General features: G+C 39.3%; 2 protein-coding genes across 2 annotated transcripts; one reads left to right on the forward strand and one right to left on the reverse strand.

The window, feature by feature from the left end:
• Nucleotides 1-195: 195 nt before the first annotated feature.
• Nucleotides 196-2,577, reverse strand: BDF20DRAFT_826962 (OPT family small oligopeptide transporter; the record flags this gene model as incomplete). The annotated part of the gene is made up of 2 exons (XM_053078126.1): nt 196-2,245; nt 2,357-2,577. 2 exons carry the CDS (start codon nt 2,575-2,577, stop codon nt 196-198), a joined length of 2,271 nt encoding a protein of 756 aa, XP_052932311.1.
• A 3,137-nt stretch (nt 2,578-5,714) lies between these two features.
• Nucleotides 5,715-5,983, forward strand: BDF20DRAFT_893200 (uncharacterized protein; the record flags this gene model as incomplete). Its single annotated transcript, XM_053082335.1, has 1 exon — nt 5,715-5,983. A coding segment is annotated over exon 1 (206 nt), but the record flags the coding sequence as incomplete, so codon positions are not given.
• Between the last annotated feature and the right edge of the window lie 6,652 nt (nt 5,984-12,635).

Consider the following 12,635-nt stretch of genomic DNA (forward strand, 5'->3'; position numbering starts at 1 on the left):
CAAAGATTACATACATATTTTCGTAAATATAATGTTTAACTATAGTAGATATTATTTGCTGTCACGACTATAGATGGTATAGCAGCAATTATTGATTATGTTAGCAATATATATTAGGTGCATCAGTTTAAATAAATGATATTAGAGAAAGCTAGGTGAATGGTTGAATTTGTTAGGCACGGGCTATTTTTTCTCTTAAGGGACAATGCCTGAATAATTAGCAGCAGATAAAGGACAGTGGTCCAAGCTCTCAGCATCACCATTACCCCACCAATCTGCTTGCCAATTCGTTCCCGAGACGACACCAAAAATGATAATACCGCAAATGGCTACACCTGAATCAAAAGCAGCCGAAGTGATATAGTTGTACTTGGTCCACCAGTCTCTGTGATACTTGTGAACATACCACATAAAGACAATACCAGCAGCGAACCACATGGAGAAGTTAAGAGGAACAGCAGGAGGCATCATACCGGTAGCGCTGAAAATCAAAGGCAAGTGAATATACTTAATCCAGCTGTTAGGGTATCTCTTGGATAAAAACCAGAAGGGTATAGGAATGAGTAAACCGACGAGGAACATCCAGAGCATTGAGTTGTAAGGCGATTCAGGGCCGAACATTCTTTCAGGACCAATAGCGCCCCAGATTACAGAAGCAGAGTAGAAAGTGCGGGCGCTAGGGCATGTGAAAGGATAAGCGGCAGGGGTGCAAATATCTTTGACGGTGTCCATGAGCCATGTAGCGGTAGCCAGATTGACAAAACCAGCAATAGCGGTACCTAACAATTGGACAAAGAACATAGCCTTGGGTGGAATTTTAGTGTAATGACCAAGCTTGAGATCGCCTACAAACACAAGAGCTTGATACATAGAGATATAACCGTAGGTCTTGAAAACGACATTGGCAATAGGATGACCAGGACGGGCATAACCGATGATAAATTCAGTGATAACGTTGAGACCGGGTTGCTGGTTAGTAACGGCTTGAATGATGCCGATAGGAAGAACAAAGATAATAGAAATAATAATTGCCAGAATAAGACCCCACCATGGTAAATAAATTGGCCAGCGGTAAATGACAGCAAAGGAAACACCGAAAGCGATAAGAAAGATAGCAATATACCACCAGTGAGGAACTTCAGGATAGGCGCGCATCAATTTGTGGTGAATGTCTTCATTGTTCTTCTGACGGGAGTTCTTATATTGTCTTATAATGTCTTTACCATGATACAAAAAGGTATGTGTCAGAATACTAGTGACACCAGCGAAACCAATACCGTAAGTGAATGCAAAAAAGGTAGACATGCGAAGAGGGCCATGTTGAGCATAGAGTTCAGGATCCAGAATCTTTTCAGGAGTCAATACCAATGAATTATCCCAAGGTTCGCCTTTGGCATTGAAGAGGCCAGAAGTAATAATTGGATATGTTTTCGCATCCCAGACGTTAGTGTAATACAAAAGAGGCACAACAATCCAAGCGATAATCACAAAACCTATACCAATATTCATGATTGCAAAAAGAGGAACAACCAGAGGAGAGCCAAGGTAAGATGTGATGGTAGCCCAATCGAAAGAAACACCCAATATACCGAGGCCGTTTAAAGTACCTGTTACCTGGGACAAAACAAGATTGGATGGCTTGATCCAGCAAGCCCAAGAGAAAAATGTCAGTATTTGGAAGAAATAACCAGGGAGCCAATAGTAAACGAACATTCCAACAAAACAGTAGAGGAACCAGCGCATACGGCTAGGGCCAGTCCATGTATTTTCGTTGTTATGGAAAGTCTGAAAGAGAGAAATGTTGGCCAGGTTGGCAGGCCAAACCATTGCAGAGGGATATACCAGGAAAGGGCGAAGTACACCAGCCATACCATACCCAATAAACTGAGTAGTCCAAACCAGCAAAATACCACCTCCCCATCCCAAGTTTTGACCATAAAAGAGCCGTTGAATGGTTACTATGTCCACAGCATAAGCTGTGACATATGAGCAGTTCGCCATAACGGTAATCAAAACGTGCTCCTTCATATTGAATGGACCGGGATTGAAGAATGGAGACTTGGGAATGACTTTTTCCATTATTTTGCCTAGAGGGAAAGTCAGCAATTGGACGACCAGAGGTGATAAACTCAAGGCATTCTGCCTGTAGAAAAAGAATTGATTGACGAAACTGAGCAAGGCAGCAAAAATGATGCCTAACGACCACATGCGAAATGTGTATACGGGAAGCGAAGGATCATCAGTGCTAGATTTGAAATAGAAAAATTTAGGGAAAAGTTTGTTTTAATTAAAAGATTGCTCGTCAAAGACAAATGACTGTTCACATGCAATTGTTGTTATAGTCAATGATAGTTACTTTGAAACTACAGCGCGTACTTCCTCAATAGGTGAGTCTTCCTCATCGTCCATATGCTTTGTAGATGACTTTTCTACATCATCCAAATATTGTTTTTCTTTTTCTGGAAGATACTCATCCATTTTATCAGATGTTATGACAGTTTCGGTAACGACATAATTGTTTCCGCTTGAAAGAAAATCCTCCTTCTTCTCCGTTGAGGCTATGCTTGTTGCTACCATGTCCTTTTACTCAAGATAGCGTTCTGGCTCTTTATATGTGGAATTTCAAGAAAAAAGAATAAAGGAAACGAGAGAGAGAGAAAGAGAAAGGTATCCCTTCTTTTTCGATTTATCAATTTTTCCTTTTTAAATATAAGGGACAGACTGCAAGAGTGATTCATGTTATAGCCAGTTTTTGTCCTACAAAACGTGCTCAAACCTTTTTCATTTTGAAATTACAAGCATCCTTTAAACGGACATTCTTTCTTAATTTGGCCAAAAGCGCCAAATCAAGAAGATGAACAATTGAACGTCATTTTTAAGTCTTTTAAATCTTTTCACCGTCTATCTCTTATAGATCAAAACCAGAAATCCTCTAATTTGTTGAGATCTGTAGGCAACAAAAAACAATGTTCAATTTTCACATTTAAGAAACACTCCTTCTTTGGATCAAAGCTGAATCCAGCGCTTTGCCAGAAGCACCAATTAAGTAACTTTTCTTCTATCAGTCAACTTTCGAGAAACCTCAAAATATCAATTGAACGGTCTGTGCAACGAGAAAATCTATGAAAGGCAAAAAAAGCAAAATTGAGACCCCAATAATCACCTGCTCACGATTTTTTAGCTCTTTCCATATCTGCAGTGGCCTTAATGTGAGATGAACCGACAGTGCTCTTGTACTACTAGTTGTGCTCCTTGTACAAATAGTCAACACCTGTTTATTGACAAATGTAATATCTCCCTCAAGTAAAAGCCTTCATGCTTCAAATAATACCATTACATTTCCAAATAATTGCTTACGTTATGGCTTTATCCAACTTATACAACAGCAAAGTGGATCTACAAGACTGTAATGGTATTCTACTTATGAAAGCTGTTTCGCGTACAATTCTTCGAACTGTCGATTTTGGAATACATGCATTTATCAAACTTTGGAAATGAAGGTTGTACAATCACACTCTAAGAACCATTAAATAGGAATTGTTTCAATTATGCGGTAACAGTTTAAGGACATCAAGTATTACAACTAACGAGCATAACAGTGGAAGGAATTCAGATACAAAATGTTTACGTGATTCGAATGAATGACTAATGACAGTAACTAGGCAAAGTGAATCATAATTTCAGAGTACAATGTTGCAATAACCAAGCGCAAAGTCTAGCAGGTACACAAATAGTAACAGAACTTCTTAATGTCGGAATGAATTATGAGAGTTATACCACCAAAGGAAAGTTGCACTGTGCAGTTTTAAACAGTTAATCGGAGTGTCGTTCCCTGTTCTCCCCGCCTATTTCACATTTTGTTTAAAACGATCTGAACAGAAGAAACTGATTATCAAAATCAAAGAGGAATCAGAAGGGAAAAGTATTATAAAAGAAAAACGATCGAAAGTCACAGGGTTAGAAAACGATAAAACCTGGATCAATGAAATAGAGTCTACGGTGTTATCATTACTGTTGGAAAGATGTAAATAACTGATTGTCCTGCATTGCTATTATATACACGCATCACAATGCTGAATTCTGTAGAGATAGCGAGATCTGAAAGAAGCTCAAGGCTAACTGCTAAATCACAAAGTTACAGAGGCACTAAGATCATTTTATCAACATACAGCAATTCAAATCAAAGATTCAAAGAATCGCTATACCGACTAAGGCTTCCTAACAGCTGGGAAAGTACGCCGAAAGAACTTAAAGCTTTGCTTTGCATCTAGTCAAGCTGTTTTAACTGACATTAAACACAGTTAAAAAGTAATTTTGTACACTACACTGAATAGAGGAATAGAAGACAAGGATGAATGGGAAAAGATCAAAAAGCCCATCAACTATGCTTGGCCCAGTTGTACGCCATTTTAAAAATAGTGTTGCATGGATAAAGTCGAGAATATGTTAAAACCGCATAAGCTTGAACAGAAGGATCAAAATATCTCAGCACTCACAAGCACATTTAAGGCGTTTTACTACAGTATTTTCGGGTTTAATTTAGACTTTTTTGTATAAAAAATTGGATATTTTTATTGATTTAATTCAGAAAATTTGAGTCATTATTTTCGGACAAATTACTTTTTACATTTGGACACTTGTAGTAAACATCTGTGGCCCGCCTCTTTTTGCACGCATTTGTTGCAGTAAGTTTTGTTGTTTGATCGGCCCAGAAGAATTGCATACATTCTCCTTAGCTGCCATTTGAACTGATAGTCCAGTTGTATTCAATGTAAATGACTCACAATCCTGTATTCTCATTGACTGCTCAGCGTCTCTCTTGATCTAAAATCGTGTCACTTTAGTGTCATTTTTCCCTTGAAGAAAGCAATAACAATAGGTGATTGTATAAATTAAGTTAAACGCCTGTTTCTTGTCAGTAACTGATGAAGTGATAAATAAACGTGTTTCGATTAATAAACGTGTCTCGATTTGATGTCAAAATTTAGCGCGTCTAGATTGTTCTTGTTGTCAAAACTTTGTTGTCCAAATATAACATTCTAACAAAAAGTATTAGTTTATTAAAAGATGAAAAGTTGGTACCTTTTCCCTTTTTTTATCAGAGTCTAGTTATATCCTTTGAAGAATTATTAAAGAAGTGTTAACAGTGGATCATCAGGTAGATTAAAATAAGATCTCATCACGACCTACTCACAACGACTGTACTGTACATATTTTGTTTGTAACTGAGTGTTTGTATCTTTTGAGTAGCTTTTTTATCATGCCGTCAAGAGAAGCAAAAGTTTACCTTGAAGCAAAGTTGAAGAAAAAGCAGCAAGGAAATAAAGAAATTCAGTTCATGATTGCTGTATTCTGTTTACTATTCGTTTATGTACTTTAACAGAATTGTTGAACCACCAATTTTTTAGAAACATGTTTCGATTGCGGACAGGAAGGACATGCCTATAAGGGCTCATACTTGTGTCCAGAATATAATGGTAACAGATAGCTGAAGAGGTAGTATTTCCTGTTCATTTTCACTGATATTCTGTTCGTACGCTTTTCTAGCCAAGAAGCGGAAGTCCGGAAAAGACGAATACGAAACAAAGCAAGCTAAAGAGAAGGGCAAAAAGAGAAGGCTAGAAGCGAGAAAAGCATCGCCATTGAATACTGTGAGTTTAAAACCTCAAAGGTGGATCCCAAATTGCCTAATCAAGTGCCCTTCTCTAAAAGTAATGTCATTTTCGTAGGTTTGTAACAATTGTAATGGTGTCGAAATGAAAGAAATACGAATTTCGGACGGCTCCAGCGTCTATGGTACCAAGGCCTGCAAAACCTGTGGTATAATATGGCAAAGAGACGTCAATGCGGCCAAAAATATGCTTACTATTGCAAATTCCGTATGGAAACACATGACCGCCCCGACATTTCCTGCCACCATCGCCATGACGAAAATGGTGCTGCAGGTTCTATACCTACGGCTCAAAGATTTTTACGCGTTTAGGTGAGTTTATCTTGTGAAATTTGTCACTGTACATTTCTGGGGTTTTATTAACTGCTGCTTGACGTTACTACATACTCAAACAGGGTAGGTATTCTGTTCCAAAGCACAGTATATTTACCTTGTTTGAGTAAGAGTAGGTCGCACATTTGACATTGATTTTTTTTTTTTTTTTTTTTTTGTAGATTATTTTATTTAAAATAATAAATTAGTCACACATCGCTGAGGGATGGGACATGGAGAGGAAAGGAAGATTTCTATGACAAGTAAATTTAGTCGAAAGCAGCCGCTTCCCGCATGAGCTGCGAGGAAGACAGGCTCAAAGAAATTATGTTGTATGCTTTACTAGAGACGGATGGGGGATGAAAAGGAATATCATGGAATATCATTTGAAAAAATGACGTCCAGATAGCCCAATGGATACTGAAGCAGACGGTGAAAAGTCGAGATTGCTCGGACGAAGGTAGTGATGGTGGCGATTGTAATCTTAGGGCGGCGGAGATGCTTTGAGGATCGAAGTCGAAGGATGGGAAATATATCGCGAGTCCTTCTTGCCATATCTGCCAGCGTGGTGGACAACTGGTTGTAAAATGTTCGAACGTATCAATATCATGATTACAGAGTCTGCAGGTAGCAGATGAAACTACCCCTGCGGCTTGTAAGACTGATGAGCAAGGTAATTTTTTCAAAATGGTGCGATAGCCTAGGTCACGAGCCGGAAGAAACAAAGGAAGGGACCAGAACAGGGTGAACATCCGTTTGGGGATCACCCCTATACCTGATGCTTGTTGCATTTGGATGTGATGATGAAGTCTAAACGTTGAAGCCGAATAATGACGCCAAAGGTTACTGTTGGCCAATCGTCGTAGTAGTGTAATTTCCAATGACTTATCTGGGTCGTCGGTAGTGATAGAAGAGCCTGCCGGCACCCTGTGGATATACGGGTGAAGTTGAACTGTAGCATCGGTGAGCAATTGGCCCAAGAGATGTGAAAGCAACCGCGGTTTCACATTATATTCACCTGGTCGTTTCATTATGAGGCGGTTAGTGGACTGGTCGTAGCGGAAAAAGGCGTTGGCAAGCATCTTGGGATGGCGTTCTAGCCAGTGCGACTCTGGTAAACGTGTAAACAACGAATGTAATGGGAAGAGTAACAAGCTCTTGAGTGGAATATCCTCCAATGGGAGGGTAACATTCAAATGATCAAACGCTGTGAACATAATCGGTATAACCGAGGTTGGATGACAAAGATGAGGAGAACGATGAATAGCGCAAAAGAAAGGAAGTAAGGGACTAGTAAATGTGATGCCCATCAACCGGAAATGATGGCGAAGGAGTACTTGAACTAGGGAAGGCTGTGGTGAGAATAACATTATTAACCATTTCATTTGCAGAATTAAATGTTGCATCGCAACATTTAACAGACCAACTCCTCCTAAGTGTCTGGGCATTAGAAGTCGAGCATAGGAAACTAGTGGGAATTTTTTCCGCCATACAAACTGATAGCTAAGTTTCTGTAAGGCTTTGATAAAGGTTTTGGTAGGATGGAATATACGAAGACAGTACCAAACTTTGGACAATATAAGTGTATTCATTATCGTTACCCGACCACGTAATGATAATTGTCTCGGTGAATAAAGTGCCACTTGCTTTTGAACAGATTCTAATAATATATCTTGAACATAGTTTCGTTGGTGAGTCGTATAAGGTAAATAGAAGCCTAAATACCGGAGAGGGGAAGGATAGAACTTAGTATAGAAAACAGAGATATTATGCGACTGTAATAAGGATGTCCAAGACATGGATTTATCCCCTGATAGAGAAAAGGCTTCCGTCTTGTGTTGGTTGAACTGAGCGTTAGAAACTTCTGCGTAGCGTCGAAGGTGCTGATTTAACAGTTGAAAATCATTCGCATCTTTAACAAATGCGCAGATGTCGTCTGCATAAGCGAGACATTTGATTCGCTGTGGTGATCCTTGAACATACGAGTAATAACCCTGAAATGATTGATCCTGTTGGATAGATAGAAGCAGTGGTTCAAGTACGAGGCTAAAAAGGAGAGGGGATAATGGATCCCCTTGTCTTAGTCCCCGGGTCTGGGCAATATCATCGGTGAAAAACCCGTTGGTGTTGATTTGAACAGCATTGCCAAAGAAAAGTTGTTGAACGCAAGTAATTAATGTGGCAGGGAAACCGAAGCGCTTCATGACTTGTTCCAAGTAGCTGGGGTGAACACGATCATAGGCCTTTTCTTGATCTAACAAGAGGCCTATTCCTTCTGATTTGAACTGTCGCGCTTGTTGTAAAATTAGATGTACTATCAATCCATTCTCACCTATGAAACGGTTTTGAAGAAAACCTTTCTGATATGGGTTGATTATTCTAGTCATAATGGGAGCCAAGCGTTGTGTGAGGAGGCGTGTAAAGATTTTCCCGTCGCAATTAATCAAAGAAATGGGACGCCAGTTCTTCAAAGACGTTAAGTCACCTTTCTTGGGCAAAAGGCGGACCCGTATATCTTTCCATGAGATAGGAAAGATCCCATCACTTAAAGCATAATTGTATACCTTGACGATAATTGACTGAAGAAAAGGAAGGCTGAATAAAAATGCTAAGTAGGGATATCCTAGTCCGTCATTTCCAGGGCTACTCTGGGTAGGAGACCGCTTGGCCAACTGGCGTAAGTCATCGATTGTAATAGACGTTATTAAGTTCTCAGATTCGAATGATTCTACTTTAGTTGGGAAGTGGATGCTATCTAAATACGCCCGAATAGATTCAGGTGCAACTGGCTGGGCGGTGTACAATCTTTGATAAAATTCTTTGACAAGCTGTTGCATACCCTGTTGATCTATGATCACGTCATTAGCTTCATTGGTTGCGTCTCGGCGGATGCCGGCCATGTATTGTTGTGTGCTTCGTTGTTGATGTAATCTTTTCAGGTATGAGGCTGATTTTTCGCCCTGTTCCCTCCATCGAACGCCGGATTTTAAAGCTGCTATATCTGTGAGCTCCTGTTGTAGTTTATAAATTTTGCCCATCAGTGAAGGTAATTTTTCTGCAAGAACGGACGCAGGTGGTTTGGACCGTAACAGGCGGTTGCGTTGTTTTTCAAGTTGAGTCAGAGTTTTTTGTCGCCAACAGGAGATTTTCCTTCCATACGTTTTGGCTGTTTCTTTTGTAATTTGCTTTATTTGTTCCCACTGGTCTTGAGGCGTAATTCGTGAATCAAACGATTCCACGAGACGCTCTAATCGATGGGTGAGATGTTGTTTGAATTTATCTTGTCTTAATAAGAATGGGTTCGCCCGAAGCATTCCAGGACCTAGTTTGGATTTGCCTACCCGTAACTGGATGGACAAAATCGAATGGTCAGACCATCGAGGGTCAATTCTTATATTAGCGTTGTCGTAAATACCGTGTCTAAGGCTTTCGCCCAGATAGATATAATCAATGACGGATGTGACGAGCGATGTCGGTCCGTGTTGCCGTTGAAAAGTGGGTATGCTGTCCATATTGTTAAGTATCATACTATTGAAAAAGGATTCGGTAAGCAGTGCTTCCCAAATGTTAGATGTGGCAGAGGTTAAGTCATTTTCACGGAGATGCGAATAGTTAAAGTCTCCTGAAATAATTAATCTGTCTAACTGGATGGTTGTATTCAAATTGTGTAGTAATTTAGTCAAGTCAGCAAAGAAAGAACGTCGAGTCGGTGGGGATGAAGCGGGTGCATAGAGATTCAGTATATAAAAAGGTGTAAAAAACTGTTGAGGATGGGTAACTTTACAAAGCTGATATCGATGGGATGAGTACCATGCTGAAGTATCAAATAAAGTCAATTGATAATTTGGTGAGAAAGAGATAATGCCTACATAATCAGTCCAAAAGGCTTGAGTAGGTTGTAATTGTAGTTGTAAGCGATCGATTATGTTTGAGGAGTTGGTATGCGTTTCTTGTAGACAAAGGATATCAAATTTTTGAAGTTTAAGATATCGTAGATAGTTATGGGTTGAAGTTGAGGTTGAGGATGTGATGGTCTTCACCAAGCCGTTGGCGTTCAGTGAAGCGTAGTGACAAGAGATATGTTTTGTCATTATATATATATTGTTTAGGGTAATGTATTATTGATGAGCCTCTTCGGCAGAGGCGTCATCCTGACGTCTATTAATTTCCTTTACTAGCACAGTTAGATCATCATGAAGCCTGCGCAGTGCATTTGCATCTTCGGTTGATAAGTCTTCCACGGCTAACCCGTTGTTCTCCATTTGGTGTTCAAGTTGAGCTTCGTCAAACAATTTACGTTTATATGCGATCATTAATTCATCCAGAGGTATATCTTTCTCTGCGACTAATTGTTCAACTTCCATGTCATCAATATCTTCGTTGGCGTCACTGACGATATCTGTATCTGATTCATCCTGAAGGCTCTCAGCTTCAATTGGTTTACTAGGTGATGCGGTTTCAGTACTGGCTGCATGAATAGATTCGGCGATTACGGGAGCGGGAGTTGTCTTTCTTTTCTTAGCTTGCGGATTAATCGTCTTACGAGGGCATTCAAAAGCCCGATGGCCAAGTTGGTGGCAGTTGTAACAGCGGATTCTTGCTTTAGATTTTTCACATTCAAATTTAGTATGACCAGTTTCATGACAATAGCGGCACCACGTGGGCATGTTGTTCCAAGTACAATAAAAGACTTCATCTGTATTTTGCCACATAACAGTGTGTGCCAATGGTACTATAGTGGAGTCGGTGGGGTTTGTGCTCAGTACAGCGTAACCTGATCCCATGAACAGGCCGGTGGTAGGTTCAGTAACGATGCCTATGTCAACTAAGTTTCCAAACGGTTGAAGGCTTTCTTGTAAACCAGCCAATACTTCGGTGGGAGGCAACATAGGTAAATTCGTGAGAGTGACTTTAGTAATGGTGTTCGTGTCATCGATAGCTTGGCAGGGAAGAATTTGTAGCTTGGCGTTGGGAAACTTGACGCCATTATAAGCGAGATCATTACTGTCCTTCTGGATATATATCTCAAGATATCTGTGACTACCGTCGTTTGCAATGGTGCACCCATATACCTCCGGGTGCTGTTCCTTAACTAATTGCATACATTGAAGTTCGGAGTAGTCTTTGAGAACCGGTGAAATAGATAATAGCAAAGCCCCCATTGTACGTGAGGACCTATAGACACGTGTTTGAAGGCGACTATAAGTCGTGCCTTCATCAATATCAGGAGCTTCGATGCCTTTATGCATCAGCGAAACACGTTTAGACGCTGTGACCACTTGGGCATAGGAGCGTTTAGAGTGATTTTTGGGCTTGGAGGCCGAGTTGGACTCCGCTGACCGAGAAAAGTGTTGGGAGTTGGGAAGAGCCATGTCATTTGGCATTGAGCATTTTGACAGAAAAGGTATGATCTGAAAAATTATACTTTTTATTCAAAATAATTTCTGAACTAATCTGAATTTTGATTGTAAGATAGTCTCAATTTGATAGCCATTTTGTGCGAAAGTAAAGCGAAAAAAAGTAGGAATAATGATCTGCTAAATTGTCAGAATTTTATATCTAGCTGTTTATTAACTTTAATTTTCTGTGTCGCTTGTGCTTCTCTAGCCATACATACTTATATACTTCTTTCAAGATACAGTATTTGCCTATCAATTTTTCCTTTTAGCCAATCAAGGTATTTTAACACAGGCTTTCATAAAAGATTCTTTCGCAGCTTAAAACTCTTAGTTTTGTGGTGCTGAAAAAGGACAGTAAAAAGAGCATTAACAAGCTACAGCTGATAGTTAAGGTATAATTTTCTATTTTTAGTCATTCAAATAGATGCTCCCCGCACTTTAAAGTATAAAAGTGCAAACTTATATTTTTCATCAAATTTAACCCACGAATTTATGCGTATTAGGCCAATGTCTATTCATCACCAGAACGTTCGTGAGGTTTTGAAGTTTTGCCATCCTTCTCTTTTGGTTTGGAAAGTAAATGTTTCTGAAGTTCAGCTTATTTCATAAACCATTGTTGAAGAGCAAAAAACCTTTATTATAAACTATAAGAAAATCTAGTTAATTTTGTTTTTGAGAGCTACACTACTATCCAAAGCTTGTTTTAACATTCAGCATAGGATTAAGGGATTCTGCTTCAGCAACTCTTTATCCGAATCACTAATTTGAGATTCTTGTGTGAGGACGCGTACTCTTTCACCAGGCAAATCCGTCAATAACCAAGCATACGACACATCCAACTTCTCTTTAGCTTTTCCAGCTTGTTTTGCTGTTCAAAAATAACGAGCAACCTCAATTCACTCCCTTCAGCCGAAAGTATTTAGATTGAAGTTTTTGTTTAACTCTCGCATCATTATTGGGAAACATAATATTGAAAGCATTCTTGTAGGATGATTCAGTCTTTTATGTTATTGACGAGATATGATCAACCGTTTTTGACAGAAAGACTTTGTTGAAAACGTAGTTATCGATTTATATGGCAGTGTATTGTTCGGTTATTATTTTTTTTTTTTCTGGTTTTTTGACTTTTCTTTTCAGGAGCTCATCTATCAGAATATATCAGCCTATACAATAATCGATCGTAGAATTTATTGACTTTTTTCAACGATTAGAAAGGTTGTGAAATTTGAGTTCAGGGCTGCTGTATCTTCCAG

The sequence above is a fragment of the Mycotypha africana genome (genome assembly GCF_025528875.1).
Source record: "Mycotypha africana strain NRRL 2978 chromosome Unknown BDF20scaffold_11, whole genome shotgun sequence".
In the NCBI taxonomy this organism is placed as follows: Eukaryota; Fungi; Mucoromycota; class Mucoromycetes; order Mucorales; family Mycotyphaceae; genus Mycotypha; species Mycotypha africana.